The sequence below is a fragment of the Mesoplodon bidens genome (assembly GCF_964165515.1).
Source record: "Mesoplodon bidens genome assembly, chromosome: 8".
Taxonomy (NCBI): domain Eukaryota; kingdom Metazoa; phylum Chordata; class Mammalia; order Artiodactyla; family Ziphiidae; genus Mesoplodon; species Mesoplodon bidens.
The window spans coordinates 66,587,703-66,608,731 of record NC_138165.1 but is presented as its reverse complement, the minus strand read 5'-3'; the positions used below and the strand labels follow the sequence as shown (position 1 = coordinate 66,608,731).

At 33.2% G+C, this 21,029-nt stretch overlaps 1 protein-coding gene across 3 annotated transcripts in view; it reads left to right on the top strand.

Moving 5' to 3' along the window:
• The window catches only part of CALCRL (calcitonin receptor like receptor), a 103,302-nt gene that overhangs the window by 43,077 nt on the left and 39,196 nt on the right, over positions 1-21,029 (top strand). For 2 of the 3 annotated variants that reach the window (XM_081242418.1, XM_081242417.1), the window contains 4 exons: positions 16,694-16,783; positions 16,968-17,056; positions 18,124-18,216; positions 20,465-20,600. In XM_081242418.1, the coding sequence (XP_081098544.1) occupies positions 18,163-18,216; positions 20,465-20,600 (190 nt within the window). In that variant the 5' untranslated portion in view covers positions 16,694-16,783; positions 16,968-17,056; positions 18,124-18,162. The remainder of the gene's footprint in view (positions 1-16,693; positions 16,784-16,967; positions 17,057-18,123; positions 18,217-20,464; positions 20,601-21,029) is intronic. The other variant, XM_081242419.1, reaches the window with a different exon arrangement.

Here is a 21,029-nt window from a genome sequence, read left to right as displayed (position 1 = left end):
CAAACAGTTCTATTTTTTTCGAGAATTCTGCTCTTCTTATATCTGACTAAAAGATTTTCCAGTTAAGTAGTTAATGTGTGTATTTAATGATGTGGATTCCATCACTCCTTCCCTGTGTAGGAAATAAAATGGGAAGTCCTGTTCTTCTGTCTTCCAGTTTTAGCTTTCTCTCTCTCTCTCTCTCTCTCTCTCTCTCTCTCTCTCTCTCTCTCCCTCTCCCTCTCTTATGTAAGAATACACACACACACACACACACACTCACACAAAAGGACCAAACCACATCTTTTTCAAAACTTATTAGTTGCTTATTTTAAGTACCAACCACAGTGTTTTAAGCAATGATTACTTTAAGAGACCATAGATATACCCAAACAGACTAGTAATGTTAGGTTCCTCAATACGTCCTCTTTTTTTCCTCCTTCTTTATCTTATCAACTGTACCCACCATTATGCAGAGGTAGAATCCTCCTAAGATTTTCTTCACAATAAAGATATTTAACAGAAAACTTACGTTGAATTGTGAATGGAGTATTCTAAACATCTTCACTAGTTAATGAATTTATTTCCAATTTTTTAAGTACATATAATTTTCATAAAATGGTAAGAGCTAACAAGTAATTTTCATAAAAGGTAAGAGCTAAATCAAATAATTACAAATAATTTTCATAAAACAATGAGCTAAATCAAAATATATGCAATTTTACAGAACAAGAAATTATTTTTGAGCTTCAAAATCTTTTTTTGATGATAAGGTATTGTTTTTATTGTTTCTTTGCCACGAACAAACATATCAACTTTTTCCCTTTTTTCTTTTTCTTTCTTTGGCTGGGGATGGTGGTGAGGTGGTCCAGAATTCAGTTTTAACCATAAGAATGAAGTGATAAAGCCCAGCTACTTACAGCTCCACATTCATACTCTTATATTAAAAGGCAACATTATGTCTTAAAACACAAAGAGTACTATTTAATTAAGAAATAATAAATTATTGATCTAATTATTTTGTGTTATGTATATGTCTGTATTAATTTTAATTGTTTTGAACAACAAAATAAGCTTACCTAAGAACTGCTGCAAGTTTTTTCTTTCTTTGTCCTTCAGCTCTTTACGTTTCATATCTTTGCACCATTCTGCCACCAGCTAAAAACTCCGTTTCCAGATAGTATATCTGATGCCTTCAGTTTTACTGTTTTTTTTTTCATCCAGGGATTAAGAAAATCAAAAACAATTGATAAGGCAGATGTAGAAATCTTCATAGGGTATGTGTTTATGACAAAGCTTACAAGATTTCACCTCCTTAATAATATTGTCCTGGAGATCTAAAGAAGAGACTGGAACACTGGTGTTTATTACCTTCTTAGTAAAAAGGCCTAATGTCGTGTATGTGTGTATATGTGTGTGTGTATATATATATATATATATGTATATGTATATACATGAAATGGTACCTCCTAACAGAGCAAGGGTTAGGGTCAGGGTTAGGGTTAGGGTTAGGGTTATGTATAGAGCAAAGTAGTTTTCATAAGAAAACAAGCGATTTTGGATTTAGAGTCCATTGTGACTCCCCTTTGAACATGGTAAATCCCATGCCTTTGATGGCCAATAATCTCCTCTTTTACAGAATGCTGAGAAGGTTGGCATTGTTAAATATTCACATATAATTTTACCCAAAATTGCAAGTCTTGTCACTGAGACCGATTAAAGCAAACCATGGCATTCTCGTCCGCTGCAGGGGAGAATAGAGACCACTACTTTCTGAGTACCTATCACTTCCCAGATAGCAACAGGTGATTATGTGGGTTATTACATTTAACCCCCATAGGTATACTTAAGATAGAAGTGCTATGCCCATCTCAGAACTACAGAAACCCAGGTAAATGTTGTAGGTTAGGTTTCTGCCTACATTCCCAGTTTGTAAATACTACAGCTGGTATCCAAAACCAGAGTCCATTGACGCAAAACCCTGTGCTCTCTGCCCTGCATCTTGCTTTCTACCGTTTTCCTGTCTTTTTTTTCCCAATACAAGTCCCCTACTGTTATTTTTAAAAAGTTGTCGTTATCCGTTGCCAAAAGCAGCATACTGTTCAGATAAATGCATTGACTCCTGTCCCAGAAAGCCACATGTGAGTTTTCTAGCCATAGCCCCCATCAAAGTGGCCATGAGGCTGTGTTTATCTTTTATTTACTTTCCTCTTCTTCCCCCTCCTCTCCCTCTTTCTCCTCCTTCTCTTCCTTTTTTTTTTCTTTTCTGAGATTGCTATTTTGATTGCTGTTTAGAAAGACTTTTGATGGAGAAACACTTCTCTCTGCAAAGACAGACATGCATAGCACTACAACCTGAGTTGCAGTTTGATAAACGTGCCCCCAAAATACTTGGGATTTGTTTTGAAGTGACCAAGACAGATTTCAGGATGTTGCGATTCTTTTCTTTTCCTCCAAAAGAAGAAAAAAAAGAAAGATCAACTTACTGGGTAACTAGGGGGCCATTTCATATGACTAATTTATTTTCTTTTAGGTTATTTTAACTCTTACAAAACATTTATTTTCTGTAGTAATTTTTTTTCTCTTTACTTGGAGAAAAATCCTACTTCGGTGGGCAGATTTTTCACTTGATTTAAAATGGTGACTTTTTTGGGTAGATTGTCTCTTCTGTTGTTTCTTCAGGGTATTTTGCATTTTCATGAAAATGCACTATCTTAAGATTCAGTGAGAGGAGGGGCAGTCAGGTTAGGAAAATGTTTTACTGTTGTTGTTAAGGCCTATTATACCATGTCAAGAGTGACAGGGCATTTTTTTTCTTTAACACATCCTGGTCCAGTTAAGGCTGAGATTCAGAAAAAGTGCTTGCACAACAATTTAGCAGGAAAGAAAGCTATTTTAAAAGTCTTTTGGGAACATGTTTGTGAAACAGGAAAAAACATAAAATTGAGTTGATAATAGCACTCCATAAAGGTTAGACTCGCTGAAAGGGACTTGCCATCTTTTTTTCACAGGGAACGTGTTGTTCTTAAGCAGCAGTTCTCACTTAAGCATGGCTTAATTCAGCGAGGAGCTTCTTCCTGTGTAACTTCTTTTGCACTGGAATATCTATTTTTAAATTACAACCCAGATTTAGTCACAGGACTAAATAATTAAAAATAAGCTGTGTTTGGTATGTGCAAAATTACAGCAGTTGTAGAGTGCATCATGGGACTGGGTGCCTGGGAAATGTTTCAAGTCACATATCCAGGTTTCCCCGCATTGATTTCCTAAAGATTCTCAAGTTCCTTCAGGCCTGCACCTTTACCCTTACTCACACAAGCCTTGTTCTTTCACGAACCTATGCCTTTGTGTTTCTAGTTCCTAGTCTCTAGAAAGCTCTACCTCTATCATCTATCAACACACAGTCTTCCTTTTGAAGGAAGGAATTCCTTAAATTCCACCAGTGTTTTTGAAATGTGCTCCAATTCAATTCCGTGTACATCTCTTAGAGTACACTGTCTACTCCTTTCCCATTATAGACAGTGTTTCTGGACAAAATGGCACTTTTTACTGTTCTATTATATTATGATGAGTATGAACATTTTATTTCAAGGCCCTTCCTTACTAATTTCCAGAACTATCTAGACAAACACTCTCAGGCATTTTCTTCTTCAGAATATCTCATCTGTACTCAGATATTTTCCCATGCTTGTTTTCCTCTGTTGTAGACCCTATATTACTGATTGGAAGCCAGATACTCATATTAGAATTGGGGGAATTCATTTAGGTTAATTACACTCAACTGAATTCTCATATCTTCATAGTTTAACCTTTTTAATATCTCTGACTTTTAAATATTGCTTTCCATCCCCATCATTATTAATCTTAGTTCCAGCCTCCATGATTACAGTATTTTCTTGCCTCACGTACTTAGAAGTCACTGCAGTATTCTAATTCATCTCTGTACAACCGCCCTTGTCACCATCTCTGAATTAACCCTCGTACTTTGTAAAATGAAAATCTTGACATACTGTTCTACTGCTTAATTCCCCTACAATTTTTTTTTTTCTGCAGCTGGGCTAGCAAATATTTTGAATACTTGTCATTCCTTCTTAGGATGATGCCCATGGCAGACATCACTGATGCATCAGTGATGCTCACTGAGCCTAGACTCAACCTCGTCACTGCTCAGTGCAGCAATACTGCCTGCCATCAACAGCAAATCAGAGTAGGCATAGAGATGAAAATCTATAGCCTAGAGCATTAAATCAAAACTCTTCAATATGACAGAAAATACCATCTTTAATTTGCATCCCTGTCTTTCAAGAAAACCTTATCTCATAAGTACTTGCATCTTTTTAGCACCTGACACTTCCAAGTTACTGATTTTTTGAAACTCCACATAAGTGTCATATTCTATATGTTTCTCTCTACATGCATGAGCGTGCACACACACACACACACACACACACACACTTCTCCTATCTAAAATGCATCATTCTATCTGATCAGACACTACAAATATTTATTGACTACCTATAATACTTTATTATCTACATTTGTACATCTTTTTCCCCTACAAGATTTTTTACTATCTCTAAGGTAAAAAATTATAGCACTTCTGGATCCCCAGTACTTAACATAGCTTTTGATATATATTATATATTTCAAACAAATAAATTTTATATTCAAATGAATAAAAAAATGAATATACTAAAAATATTAAGGTGGAATTATGTTTAATGGTTGTGAGAAAAAGAAATCTGTAAAGGAACAAATTTTAGTATTATCAACATTCTGTGTGATTCTTTATAAAAATAATGAAAAATAGAGTTATTTTTAAATAAAGTGCGCATTTACTTGAGACAAACATTCCTTCCCTCTTTCTTCTTTCCCTCCTTCTTTCCTTTTTCTCTATTCTTCTTTCACCTTTCTTTTACCTATTAATAACATCATAAAAGGGAAATATTTGGGATATAAGATTTTTTTTTCTTTGTGCTGGGTTTTTGTTGCGGCACGTGGGCTTCTCTAGTTGTGGCATGGGGGCTTAGTTGTCCCATAGCATGTGGGATCTTAGTTCCCCGACCAGGAATGGAACCCACATTTCCTGCATTGGAAGGCAGATTCTTAACCACTGGACCACCAGGGAAGTCCTGGGATATAGGATTTTTAACCAGGGTTTATTTCCAAGAATGAACCAAAGTTCAATAATTTCTCTTCTCTTTCTTGCTAATATTCCTGTATGCTATTTCTTTGTTGTTATGGCTTGTAATCACACAATTAAAATATGCCTCAAATGAGATAAAAATATCTGCATTTTTGTATACAAATTGTCAGTTTTCTACTCCTATCAGAAAATGAAATAATGCTATAGAAACGTAGAGAAAAGAAATTACTATCAAGAGAAAAGAGATAAACAACTACAGATCCTATTTAAAACTAAGGGAAATTTTCTCAGATATCATTATACTTTTTGCTCAACTGTGTATAATGGTTATTTTAAATAAACACATTTATTCTTCATGGGAAATATAAAATTTTTGTGTATGAGGTGAAAGCAAATTTCAATGCAAATGTACTTTTCCTTACAAATCAAAACAGTACTAAGCTGTAAAATAGAGTTGATTGAGTGTTGTTGAACATGAGATAATGCATCAAGTTGAAGGGACAAGTCAGAGTATACATCCATGTAAACTAAGCAGGTTTTTTGTTTTACAACATGAAAATTATTATTGTTTCTCTCTCAGAGAAGAGAGAAATGAGACTAGATGTTCTACTAAATCTAGTATAAATCTTTCCTTAGATATACACACCTTATTTTGCATTTACTTTTTAAGATATAAATCATATACCATATAGTCCATCAATTTAAAGTATATAATTCAATGGCTTTAGCATATTCACAGGGTTGTGCAACTATCACTGCAATGTAATTTTAGAACATTTCATCACCCTAAAAAGGATCTCAGTACCCATTAGCAATTACTCCCCTTTACCACTCTCCCCCAGACCAAAGCAGCCACTAATACGGTCTCTGTTTTTATAGGTTTACCTGTTCTGGACATTTCATATAAAAGGAATCACATAATATGTGTCTTTTGTGGCTGGGTTCTTTTACTTAGCTTACTGTTGACAAGGTTTATCCATGTTGTAGTATATATAAGTATTCCTTTCTATTGACAAAAAATATATCATTTGGGGGATATATCACATTTTGTTTATCCATTCATCAGTTGATAGACATTTGAGTTGTTTCCACTTTTTGGCTATTAAAAATAATACTGCCATGAACATTCAAGTACAAATGGTTTTTTGGACATATGTTTTCATTTCTCTTAGGTAAATATCAAGAATAGAATTGCTGGGTTATATGGTAACTCTATGTTTAACATTTTGAAAAACTGTTAAACCACTTTCTAAAGCAGCTGTACCATCTTACACTCCCAACAGCAATGTATAAAAGTTACAATTTCTTCACATCCTTAACTACTTGTTATTGTCTATCTTTTTCACTACAGCTATCCTGGTGGGTATGAACTCATAACTTACTGTGGTTTTGAATTGCATTTCCCTATGACTAGCGATGTTGAACATTTTTTTTCATATGCTTATCGGTGATTCATATATCTCTGTGGAGAAATGTCTTTTCAGATATTTTGCCCATTTTTAATTGGATTGCCTTTTTATTATCTAGTAGTAGTGATAGTTCTTTGTATATTCTGAAGACAAGTCCTTTATCAAATACGTAATTTGCAAATATTTTCTCCCATTCTGTGAGTTGCCTCATCATTTTCTTGATGGTATCATGTGTAACACGAAAGTTTCTAATTTTGTTGTAGTCCAATTTATCTTTTTTATTTGGTCACTTGTGCTTTTGGTATCATGTCAAAACATATTGCCTAACCCAAGGTCACAAAAATGTATTCATTTGTTTTCATGTAAGAGTTGCATTTACTTTTTGAATTAGCTATAAATATCTTATTGCAGGCACATATTACCTGTGGATTATCCAAGGGCATATATGGCTAAGGCTATTTCAAATTTAGAAAAAAACAATCACATCATAGATATATTGGGTGGAAAAAGTTAGTTTATGAACTCATATTGGCTGGGCTTGGAATATGCTTTGGAAATTAATAATGATGTCCTGCCTTGGTGAAAAAGAAAATAATTTGGAGATATTTAGATTACAAGGCGTAAGAGAGATTGAAGTCATCTTATTTTACAGGTCAGGAAACTGGGGGCTGGCAGTGTAACTATCTTAGGCTCAGTAAAGGTAAGCAGAATGAAAAATGGAACCTTCTTAGTAATCTTTCCACTACACTAGCGTTTCTCAAATTGTTAAAAACGTATTGGTTGCAAGAGACAAAACTCCAAATCAATCCTGTTTAGGTATAAAATGTAACTTGATGGTTTTTCCCTGATAACATTAAAAGAAATGTCCCAGGGAGAATTTTGACAGTACAGATTGGACCACATTTTCATGCCTAAATCAACCTAAATCAGAGGACTATGCTAATCTGACCAGTTTTCAGTCACTTCCTACCTCAGTTGAGCAGCCTCACTTGAACCAGAGGGAATAGATTTTCCAGTGGAAAGAGAGGTTCATGTTTTCAGGGAAAAAAAGAAAGTGTGCCAGACCAACAGTATCAACACAGTTCCCGTGGTTCCAAAATGCTGAGATATGCTAGTAGGTGGTGTTTAAATTTATTTATTTTTTTGAGAAAGATTGAAAACAAATAACAAAAATACCACAACTTTTATGATGGACTACTATGTTAATTTAAATTAAAATTCCAGCAGAATTATATACTTTCTGATTTTATTGTCTGAGGAAGAAAACACGTTTTCGCATAGAACTTGATTCCTGACTTTGTGGAAGGGAAATAGGTATAAAGCTCGTAGTCCAAAGAGCTGGAAAGATGTTTTGTTTCTATGCTCTTGGGCAAGCAATTCTTTCCATATTAGATCTCCTGGAGGGAGATTGTTCCATCAAGTACAAAGCAATTTTTTTCAGGTTCCCACCTACCTTTTACTAATTAGGCTGATATTTGGCCACTTGCCTCTTTCAAATAAAAAGAAGGTGACCAAAATCACCGGAAATGGCTAATTATTCCCACAATGGGAAAATTATTCCCGTGAGTAAGTACTTCAGAGTGTAAAATGCAGTCCTAAATTTAATCACAATATTATCTCTCTTTAATGGTTATTCAACTATTCACCCTGGAATGTTCATTAGATAAGCAAATAAGCATAGAGTCAATATTTTTCTTTTTGGTTCCAATACAGTGTTAGTAAAGGCTGTTACAGTCAACCTAAAATTAAAGTCAAATTTGAGAGGTTTTATATCCTGTTTTTAATTGGATTAGCATGTTATATTGTTTACAATGTGACTGATTACAATGTATACAGTTTGTTAATGTTTTAGTTTATATAAGCTCAGTATTAGGAAATATGCAGTTATTTATTAACTAGCTGGACATTATGTTTGGAATATACTTGTTATCATTCACTTAACTTGATATTTTCATAACTGATTTAAATGACAATAGAAACAATCATATTATTTCTACAGAAGATAAAAAGTCAAGATGCTTATGATGATCACCTTGAAATATAGGATTAATTTTCACCTATAATGCTATTGAAATTGTGATAAATAACTTAAAACATGTATGAACTTACTTATATTATTAAAAATGTTAATGTGATATAATAATAATAATAACTAACATTTACTGTGTTCTAAAATGTTTAGGTACATTATCTCATTTTATTTTCACAATAGCCTTCTGGTTTAAAAACTATTTTGCAAATGAGAAAACTATTCTTACTGAAGTTGTTTAACTTGCAAGTGTGAGGCTGAGTTGGGTTTTAAAACCAGGAAATCTAACTCATATTAGCAATCAGTACAACTACTGCCTCTACTTGTAACTGACCTCACACATTGTCCCTCAATTATGTTAATTATAAATATCAGTTGGATGTTACGTTATTTCAAAAACTCTCTGGAAAAAGGAAAACTATCATTAGCAATGGGACAATATTTACAATATATGTTTTCTTAGCATTTGGAATTTAATAGTTATTATTAAACTAAGGTGTCATTTCAAAAATAAAATACTTTCTGGAGGTATTTATGAGAGTTTTTATTGCCTTTTTAAATATTAGATGTGTTTTTATACTAAGTCACTCATAGTATTTTGATAAATTAAATGTAATCATCTTTCTTACTCTTTCATTAATTAACTTGTGTATATTGTTGCATCATTTCTTAACATGTCCTGTAATTTTTGGCACTGTATGATTTTTAAATTTTTACCTAAGTCATTTTCTGTTAAATGAAAAAGAGATAAAAACCAATGTAGCTAAATTTCAGAAATTGTTGGTTTCCAGTATTAGGAGCATTAAGGCTATTCCAATGATGATGGTAATAAGTTTAGCTTGGCCTAGATGAACTGATCAGATTCCATTCTGAGAAGTCTGGCAAGGGGGCTTATGAAGAAGTATGTTTGCTTTTCTAATTTCAATTTTCTGCAGTGCAGAAGAGAGGACTAGCTTTTTTTTTTTTTTTTTTTTTTTTTACAAATGGCCTTTCAAAAGTAAGAATGACTCTTAAAAAGAGGCAGTATATGAAGAGGTGAAATCAAGATGCTATTTTTTTTTTGGCCTAGATACCTTTTCCCTGAATTCCCATGTAACAAAAGAAAGAGCATCTGGCCAAATGATCCACTTTCCACTGTCTTAGATTCAAACTCAAACTCCTTTTGGGTAATTGGTAGTAGGAGACCTAGGGAAAGTCTTCCTGAGCCAGAAAAAAGTTTCAGGAATAACTTGGTTTCAAGGATACTTAGGATTTGGGTTACTTTCAACAAAACTGTTCCTATACTAACCATTTTTTTTCTTTTTATATAAATTTTGAACCTTTATTCAATATTTAAATTTATCTTATCCTACTCTTTTGTTTTACAAATGAGACACCTGGGAAGGTATGTAACCTGCTCAAGCTCATTGAAAGTGTACAGACTGAGGCCCAGCACTAGCTTTCTGTCTTAAATGTTGTGAAATCATTCCTTTTTAGAACCTCATGAATGACTCTTATGGACTGTGTTTAAAAGTACTGAACGAATTCTCTAAAATCAGTGTAAGATTACCACTATCTAACTTGATAAATATTTTCATTGAGAGCAGAAATCTTAACTTGTATCACTTCTGTCTCCGTGCACAACTAAGTGAAAGTAGTTGCTCAAGAAATAGGGTAAGATGACTAATTGAATTTCTAGAAGTACTTCTTAATCTATACTGCATTTTAAAGTGCTTGAAAGTGAGACAATACATGTGCTTTTGATTTTAGTACCTTAGCAGAATGGCAAGTCTGAGTTGTCAAGCCATTTACTAATATAAGTTAAAAAAAAAATCAAATGTCACAACATTTCTAAGGAAAGGAATTAAAAGAAGAAATTGTGCCAGAAAAAAAATATAAATGTGTCTTATGAATAAAAATAAAATGCAATACAATGAATGGCTGGTTAAGTAAAATAACTGAATAAGCAAAATAGAAATGTATTCTGCACTTTTTAAACCTTAGTTATCCAAATAAATGACTCAGTCCTCTGAGTCAGGATGGTGTAGGACAAAGGGGCCCAGATTTAGGGTCAGAGAATCTGAGTTCTTAGGTTTGTGTCAGCCCTAAGCTTCTATGTGACCTTGGCCTAATCACTAAAATATGTATGCTGGTTCATTCAGTTGAGATTAGCATTGTGAAAACTGATTGAAATAATATAGTAATATTGATAATACAAGAGCTAATGCTTATTGTGTATTTATTATTAGACAAATTCTTTATATCTATTATCCAATTTAACACACTGACAAGATAAGTTATGATAAAAATTCTAGGCAACATTGATTCAGACACTACTTGTACACCCACTTTCAGGTCAGGAAATAGATTTAGTGAGTTTGAGTGTTGCAAGAACTTAAGTTTGAAAATATGGCTCTCTGACTCCAGCATATCACTTCTAACAAGGATGCAGTAGCAAACAAGAAGCTAAAGATCAAGTTGAGTACCCATTTTCTACTTAGGTAAACCCTGCAGAAAAAAAGTTGAATCAATTTTCTCAAAATCACACAGCAATTTAGGACCAGCTAGAAAGAAATTCTGCTAGCTAACGTGATTGCCTTGCAGTATAATGAATACATAGACAGTCCCCAACTTACAATGGTTTGACTTTATGATAATGTGAAAGAAATACACATTCAGTAGAAACCCTACTTTGAACTTTGATCTTTTCCCAGGCAAGCAATATGTGGTATGACATTCTCTTGTGATGCTGGGCAGTGGCAGCAGCTGCAGTTCCCAGTCAACCACAAGATCACGAAGGTAAACAACTGATACACTTACAACCATTCTGTACCCATACAACCTTCTGTTTTTCACTTTCAGTATAGTATTCAATATGTTACATGAAATATTCAATACTTTATTATAAAATAGTATTTGTGTTAGGTGACTTTGCCCAACTGTAGGCTAATGTAAGTGATCTGAGTATGTTTAAAGTAGGTTAGGCTAAGCTATGGTGTTCAGTAGGTTAGGTATATTAAATGCATTTTTGTCTTATGATATTTTCAATTTATGATTTATCAGGAGATAACCCTATCATAAATTGAAAAAGATCTGTATTCTAGAGTTAGGAGGAATGACTGACCAGTTGGGAAGCAGAAAATTACCACTTAGTTTTGATGGGAAAATTAATTTTTGATCAGGTAAGTATTTGTACCTAGTTTTTTCTCACAGCTGTAACAAATTGCCACAAATTTAGTGGCTTAAAACAACACACCATTATTATCTCACAGTTCTATAGGTCAGAAGTTCTATGGGCTTGGCTGGTTTCTCTATTCCAAGTCTCACAAGGCCAAACTCAAGGTGTTAGCAGAGCTGTGTTTTCTTCTGAAGATCCTGGAGAGAATCTGCTTTTGGACTCATTCAGGTTGTTGGCAAAATTCAGTTCCTTGAGGATGTACAGTTGAGTCCCCATTTGCTTGCTGGCTGTTAGCTTGAGGTCCACCTTTATCTCCTAGAGGCCTATTTCTGGTCCTTGTACGTGAGCTCCTGCATGGCACAGCCAGTAACAGTGCATCAACTCCTTATGTTGCCATATCTCTTCTGCTTCCTTTCTTCTGCTGCATCATTCTGACCTTCTTCTTCTACTTTGAAGGGCTGAGTTTAGGCCTACCAGGATAATTCATGATAATCTAGGATAATCTTCCTATTTTAAAGTCCATAACCTTAAAATTGCAGATTCTGGGGATTAGGTATGGAAATCTTCAGAGGCTCATTATTCTGCCTACCACAGGATTCTTCTGTCTATCCCACTGGTTCTCAAATTTAGCTGTATATTCCTGTATCACCTAGGAAACTTGATAAAATGCTTATCCCTGGGCCACAGTCAAGATGAATTGAATCTGAATTTCTTGGACTACAATCCAGGCAATGACTTTTTAATCAGAAAATTTTAATATGTTTGAGAGGGTTGAGAATATCCCAGAACATGAGATTTCTTCAACTTGATTAAATTCATTTTGTAAGTAACCTACTCAAAACATACTTTATATACCCTGTTTATGCCCCCACTTTGCTAGGGTTTGGAGTCACAGAGATTAATATGATGCATGTCCTATTCTTCCTGTGCTCACAATCTAGAGGCACAAACAGTACAAAGGAATAATTACAACAGTACATGAAATGTTTTAAAATAGGATATTTGAATAACTTGCTCTGGGAGTTCTCAGATATTAATTATGCCTGAGCACATTGCAGAATATTTTGCTTGATTTATACTTAATAGTACTTGTAAAATAGTCTGGCTAGTACCTAGAGACAGAGGAATATAAGTGTGTCCAGGTTTCAACATGGCCAAATGATGATGATGTATTTATATTGTGCTTCCCAAAATTTAACAGACCATGAATTTCCTCAGGTGCTTGCAAAAAGTGCAGATTCCAAAGTTCTGAAGGTTCTGATGCAGAGGTTCTGTGGTGGGCCCTAGACATTCTCACATGTTCAGCAAGTTCTGGTGGTGATTCTGATACAGGTGATCCATTAACCCACACTCTGTGGAATTCTGTTTTATGTTACAACAGTAATTTAGTAACTATTCATTAAATAATGAAAACCCCAAGCCATATTATAAAAAAGGACTTACAGTTTGATTTTCTTACAACAGTAACAGATCTTCAGGCAAGAGAAGTCTAGTTATATTTTAAGTTTCTTACTGCTTCATGGATTGAAAGTGTTAGGAACGTTCTGTGACCATTTGGATGGGTGGGATAGGGAGGGTGGGAGGGAGGAAGATGCAATAGGGAGGAGATATGGGAACATATGTATATGTGTAACTGATTCACTTTGTTATAAAGCAGAATCTAACACACCATTGTAAAGCAATTATACTCCAATAAAGATGTAAAAAAAGAAAAAATCCTTATACTGGAATTTCTTTCTCAAAGACTCTAGTGGAAGTAAAGACAGTAATTTGCAATAATCATTCTAGCACAAAGACTTATGTTTTGCCAAAAAAAATAAACAGTGAGGAGAGAATAACAGGTAAGCAGGTCTTGTACTTGGATACTTTTATTAGTGGCACAACCTGTTCCACATAGTGTAAAAGGACAGAAAGAAGTTTGCATTTGTCATAGACGTGTAGAATATTGGGATTGAAAAGTGCTTTTTCCTTGTTTTGATTCAGGAGAAATGTAGCTTGTTTAATATGCCATAAAGGAAGGCATGTACCTAGATAGGAAACAGCCTCACTTTGCTCACACAGTTTCAGGATACTTAACGGCAAATTAGATACTTGTGGGAAATGCTTCTGTTAGCCAACTTTATAGTGACTGGATAAATAAAAGGAGGAGAGAATATGGCTTAGGGCCTCTGAAAATCCAAGATATTTTGGAAATGCAGGAGTGGAAAACAAAAGTTGGGGTTTTTTCTTAATCTTGGAGTGAATATACACTTTTAATATTAGGGTTAGGTGACTCAACTAAAATAAGAATTATTATTAAGAAAAATAAATTAATGGAAAGTGTGTATATGTATAATTAAAATCTGAGAAAATAAGAAGCGGGTTTGAAAGGCACTGGATTTATGCTTTTATGTTCTGGTAAATTAGTATCGATTAAGTCACACTAATCTATTATGTTTATGTAGAATAAAACACGTTTTTACACTGAAGTAAGTGAAGATTGGTTAAACTTTGTGGACTTGGAAACAGAACTGTTTTAAAAAATGTAGAACTGTCTTGGGTTGCAGATCTACTGAAATTTTAAGAAATGAACTCAGAATGATGCTACATACAGCCTTGAGTGACTAGGAGATATATTTCAAAAGTTATTTGAGGTCTCAAGACAAAGTTCTTTTTGTGATGAAATCAATCATTTTTATTTTATTTTGGTGATTCTTTGGTCAAGAAGCTTGTAGACTATTTATAAGCTATTTTTTATTCCATGTGTACAGTAAAGAAAGTTATTTTGTTTCTAGTAGTAGAACCAAATCTTCCACTTTAATTTTGAGGTGTGATAATAAAATGGTATTTATAGGATCCATGAGGCTAACAGAAAGAGAAAATGCCAGTAACTACTACTAGTACCACTGTGATTACAGATTCACTTAAGAGTTTAAATTAGAGCTTTCTCAGTTTTGAAGAAGTGCTTTTCCCATTAAACAAACCTAAGCTCACTTGGAAAAATCGACTACCAGATTTAGTCATTTAACTTGACCTCCTTTAATTATGTACTTGATCTCTCCTCCAAATTGAATGGGAGCTACTATATATTTCACCAGGCAACATGCAACTCAGTTGTCAGTAAATAGTTTAACTAGATCTGAGAAATTTACAATGCTTTAGTTAACAGCTTACATCAATTGATATCAAGTGAACTCCAGCAAAGATAAATTTGGAATAAGCTAAACATAGAAGAGAGAACCACTTGCTGAATGAACATATGAGAGGCTGTATACAAAGAACCAATAAGCTAAACCTAAGAGTACAATTAAACATACTTCTCCTTGTAATAATCATGCCATTACTCCTACCAATATGAGGCTCAATCTAAACTGACCTTCATATGTATCTGCAATGGCATTATCTATATGCCCAGTCATGATCCCTCCATTATTGGCCTAGGGAGGTCTTGGTGAAAGGGGTGATTCTCCCGTAACTACCACTCCCCATATGTGTCTACTGGTAGGGAAATTTGATGAGTCCTTTGTAGAGTAGATGCCTCAAGCGAATTGGATCACCACATGAAATGGACATTGCTAGATCTAATGAAGAGTACAGGTGTCCACCACGATTTTGAAAGACTGCTACCCAAACTTGCTGCTGCATCCTTGATAAAACCAGAGATCATGAACCTGCCCCCTTGGTTAGGAGTGCTACAAGTTTACACAGGGCAGAATACAATCTTGTCCCTAGCAGCCCATTTTCCAGATCACTAGGGAATAGGGTAAAGAGAGAAAGCTGTAAAAGTGGAATTACTTGCACTGATCAATATTTTGTGTGTTTAATAAAGTCCTCTTAATTATTGGTGCCAGGATGATCTATTGCATGCTAAGAGATATTTCACTAAGATACTTTTTGGAATTCTGATTTAGAAACCCATTAGATAAGCAACAAAAATAACTGCTATTGTTGCATGAACTGCTTTTCAAATATGTTGGATATAGGAAAACTTCAAACATGTTTTTTAAGGCACTTTTTCCTTCAATTTTTGAGCCCATGTACACATGGAAGGTAATTTAATCTTGACTCATGTAAATCATCAAAGCATTGTTTCATAAAAACCTATCTGATTTCCAAATAAAACAATATCAATATTTCTTTACATTCCTGTTTGTAAATCTATGTGTTTTATATATATTTAATACAGAAAAATGTGGATGACTAATGTTTTAAATTTGGCTTAAGCTTTATGACTTCCAACGACAGTACAGTAAACTACTCTTTATTCAATATCCAAACGACCACAGGACTCAAAAACTGAATAAAGGACTTTATTCTGTAGGATAGTAAACATGCTGATATAAGAACTTTTTCCCCCAATTTTCAGTGTCAGTATAGATTCAAATACTACTTAAAGTCTTCTAATAGAAGAAATGACAGTTCACTAATAGTTATGATTAGTGTTCCTGATTGTAAGCTTAAAATCCTAAAGTACTTTATTGTTTCATTTATTTATTTATTTTATTCATTGATTTATACAGCAAATGTAAATTAACTACCAGAGACAAAGGATACAAAGATCAATCAGATATGGTTTCTGCCTGTGAGACACCACACAAGATAGGGAAATAGATATAAGTAACTAAGATTAACACATTCCAATAAATATTAGATAAAATTATTCAAAGGAAGTTTAAACTACAGTTTAATTTAAAAGTCCTTTTATCATACTCTAGTTCTTCGAAATTTACGTAAGTAAAAGATTCAGTTAATTGCTAGTGTTTTGACCATCCTGGATAAATGAAAATTGACATTAAGTTTTTCCATATAATGGAAAACAACAAATATTTGTGATAAAACTCAAATATATTGTAAGCAAAACAGATTTTTAAAAATTGGAATAGCTTAATAAAAATATCATTTTTCTAGTGGCATTTTCTTTGAAATTCAAAATTTATTAAGGAAATGATTTTGGCTCATTGAAATAATATTAACTTATTTTATCAATATTTCAGGTCATGACTCTGGATTTAAGAAATTTTTCAAGACAGTTTTGAGTATAATCCAAGAGGAAATGTGATTTGAGTCTGGAGACAATTGTGAATGTAAGTATTGGAAAATTAGATTTTTCTCATTGTTCCATGCAATAAAAACTAAGATATCAACTCATTAATTTTTGAATTGCAAAAACTTTGATTCATTGTTTTCTCTCTATTACAACATGATTTTTTACATCTAAAATTAATGGAATTCTTCCTTTTTTTTTTTTTTTGGTTGTATTTTTTAAAGATCAGCTAATAATAAAAGCCCAGTGTAGCTGATCGAAGAGAAGACATTATTTGGAAGTTTGCTACAATAAAAAGAAAAGTTTCTTCTAGGTAAGTCATTGATGAGGGCAAGCAATGGCATAGATTCTGTGTGCTAGTTAATGGCAAGCTTTCATTGCATGTGATAATGCAAATGCTAAGTAAAATGAAGAAAAGTTTTTTATAATTCTTATTCTAACATTTGCCCTATAATAAAAAACATGACATGTTTCCTAACAAAATCAAATCTAAGTTCATAGTCCACTGGCAAATATCTATTGATTAGATTTTTATCTCCTTTGAAAAATATTTTTTACTCATTCAGTTAAATAAATACTATATTTTATGACTAAACCATGGTCATTTATATTTCATAAAAATTCTGCCAGAGTATACTGATCATGGAACTTATAGGGAGTAAGCATTATACACGTTACTCCTGCAATGTTTGTCTCTTAGAATTAAGAAGTTAGCAGAGAACTGTATCTATCATTAGAAATACTCAACAGAAATACTTTTATTTGGTATTGCCCATCTCCTGTAAACTTATTTTAATAATATAGATGACTTAGAGAATCTTTTATTTTTTTATTAAAAAAATTGAGTGCTGAAGTGAAGAATAAATCATAAGGCCAATTTTATGACTTATGGATGTTAACTCTCAAGAAATTGGCACAAATACAAAATTTTCCCTTAAATTGTTTAAGAGTCATAAAATTAAAAATAAGATTATGCAAAAAAATAAATAAGATTAATACTTATCGGACATAAAGGTAAGCTTTATAGTAAAATATGCTATCAAAATTTGTGCTTTTATGTTCTTGTGAAACTCTTTACTTTGTACTTTTTATCCCAATTTTGGTAAAGGTAAAGAAAGAGAGATGTTTTCTAATTACTTAAAAATAGATCTGTAAGAGTCTTTCCTGCTTGTAAGGCTAATTAAGTTAAACTAAAATGTATTTAATTAAGCTCTTTAGTACTTTAAGCCACGATGCTCTTAATATTTGTAATATGTAAGACTATTAATCAAATCCTTAAAGCAAAATTATTGTGTAGTTTAAAAATTTTTTCCATTGAGAGCCATCTATGTTTATTTCATATATATTGCTAAATTATATTTCCTTTATTTTCTATTGCAGTTTGATTTATATTATATAGCATATTTCATCTTGGCTTTAATGATGGAGAAAAAGTGTATCCTGTATTTTCTGTTTCTCTTGCCATTTTTTATGGTAAGCATAAATTTCTCTAATGTATCTCCCTATCTATGATTATTTCTGTTTTAACTTCCAACATACCCATAATTGATAAAGGCTAATAACACAAAAATATATGTAGTTATTGGATGCATAAATTAAGTACATTTTTATATCTAATCAACACAGCAATCATTTGTTTCCCTTCAGTGTACCTTTTTAGGCTTTTAGTCCTGTAGCAGGCACAACAGTATGATGGTGCAGTGTGGGTGGAGGGATGATGCACACAAATGTGCAGACACCAGAGAAAAGCCATTACCAGAGTTTGAAATAAAAATGGAATGGCTCTATAGTACAGTCGTACGTAATAGATGAAATATTTTCAATCAGACCTGCTGATTCTGAGTTAGATCTATTAAAAAAGCAATTCCAATCTGTTGATTTTTCTCCCATTCTGCCAACTGATTGACCTGCATTGATTGAAAATCACTTTGGAATCATGCACTATGTTTTAAATTAAGTTCCTCACCCATTCACTCAAATAAGTATTAAGTGCCCATTTTCTGACAGGCATGGATGCTAAGTTTGAGGCATGTGAGTATGTGTACTCCTGCATGCCTCTGCATGTATATGCAGGGGATGTGGGGCTGGAGTTGGAGGGTAGACTAAGGATGACTAAAAAGCAATTGCTGTACTTGAGGGGTCATAGGTCATAGACATTTAATTTTATTTTTATTGACAGAAATTTTTGTTCCTATTTTTCTCTGTTTCACATTAAAACAGTGACTATACTCTTACTATATGTATGAGAAACTCAGAGACATAATCTCACCTAATTCTGTACCAGCAAATAATTTTCTTGTGGTGTTTCCAAGTAAACCCCACAAAGATTCAAACAAAGAAACTCAAGAAAAGTATAGAAAACCTAAATGGGAAAAAAGCACAACTACTCTCCTGTCAGCATTTGTATTTAAAAACATTCTCAAGTCTAGGAGCAGTCCAAATTCTGCACTTCTTAGATGTTATCTTAAGTAAACAGACTGAAATTCAAGAAACAGGATTCCTGTTTCTTCAGCTCCCACCCTCCATTGAGTAGGCCAATGAGCTGCACAGGCCAAAGCTGGTTCCCTGTAGGTAGTTCTGTAACAGATTACCAATCCGATTATTGTAATTTAAGGAATTGTAACCGTTTCTCTTGAATTCATTCAGACGATGTGCAAACTTGAGTTTTTAAGTAAGAATAAAAATGATATTGATTTTATGCAATTCTATAAACTGAGAACAGGAGGAAAGAATTTTTTCTTGATGTTATAAATTTCCATTTATTACTTGTGCAGCACAACAGCTGCATAAATCTTTATTAAGAGATTAAAACCAATCAAAGAATTAAAAAGTTAATGTTAAATGGTGGTGAGGTGATGGTGAAACTTGAGTGGTGCCACATACTGAAGAACTTTTACAATTTATTTTAAATTTAAATTAAATTCAACTTCCTGTTAGAGAATAGAAAATCAAAAATAAGGAAACAAAATAGGAGTAGAAAGAATTGTTTATGGAAAACAATTAATAGGAATTATGCAAAAGCAAAGAAGAAATAAGGTTGAAGAAAGGTTTATACAGGCTTCATGCTACAAAACAGGAAAAAAAGTCAGGTAGAAATTAAAGTATAAGTGAATCTTAAAATAAAGCTACTAAAGTGGAAGAATATAAATATATACCATGCCTAAAACCTTTATTGATATGCATACAATAAAATTCTGTTTACCAACGTCATAAATGAACTTGTCATTATTTTGATTATCAAAATGTAATTATAAAAATGCCAACAATTTTAAGCATTTACCATGTGCCAGATACTTCCCCTCTGTTATCTTGATACTATTTTATCCCATTTTACAACGAGAAAGCAGAAGTTTGGGTGGTGGTAGAGGGGGTGGTTAAATATGTTGTCTACACTCCCAGGTCAAAAAGTAGAGGTGAATTTTGAATACAGCTGTCTGCATTCCAGATACATGGCTTGGAGCTGGCTCCCACAGTCTTCTGAGAGAGAACTGTGGACTGTGCTGCTCACTGGGGCCATTGGCAACTCTTGGTGGTGGTTTGAAATTGGACATGGTAGGAATATTTACACCATGGAAATTAGCAAACACTACAAATCAGGAATTTCCTCCCAGAGCCTCTTGACCCTGCAGTACATCACTGCACTTACTGTTTTCCAATGTGACAGACTGCTTCTCACAGACATTCTCACAATTCTGAAGTTTTATTTTCTTTAATCCCTTAGATTCTTGTCATAGCAGAATCAGAAGAAGAGAACCCTGGTGACTTAATTCAGTTGGGTGTTACTAGAAATAAAATCATGACGGCTCAATATGAATGTTACCAAAAAATTATGCAAGACCCTGTTCAACAAACAGAAGGTAAACATGACCAATTTTAAATGCATTTAATATAGTTTTGAAAGAAAACTACCTCATTACATTATTACGGGTCCCTTAGGTCCATTCTTAAAAATGGGTTAATTGCTAGTTTTTCTGGTATATGTGCAGTTTTAATTATTTACTTATGAAGAACATTTTATGATGCAATTATCTTGCCTCTTTTTAAAAATTCTAATAAAAATATGTGCGACAGGGATATTTTTAGTAACATTTTTTATGGTATAAAGATATTTAAAATATCAAATAAGTATGTGTCTTGGATTAAATCAGTGACAGTTGATCTTCAGTTTATGTGATTTGTATGTCTTTTTTTTCAAAAGCTCCTTGATAGTAGCTTAATAAAATGACAATTTTTATTTTTTATTTTTTTGCACCTAACATACTTTGTGTGATACATTTGGTAGCAAA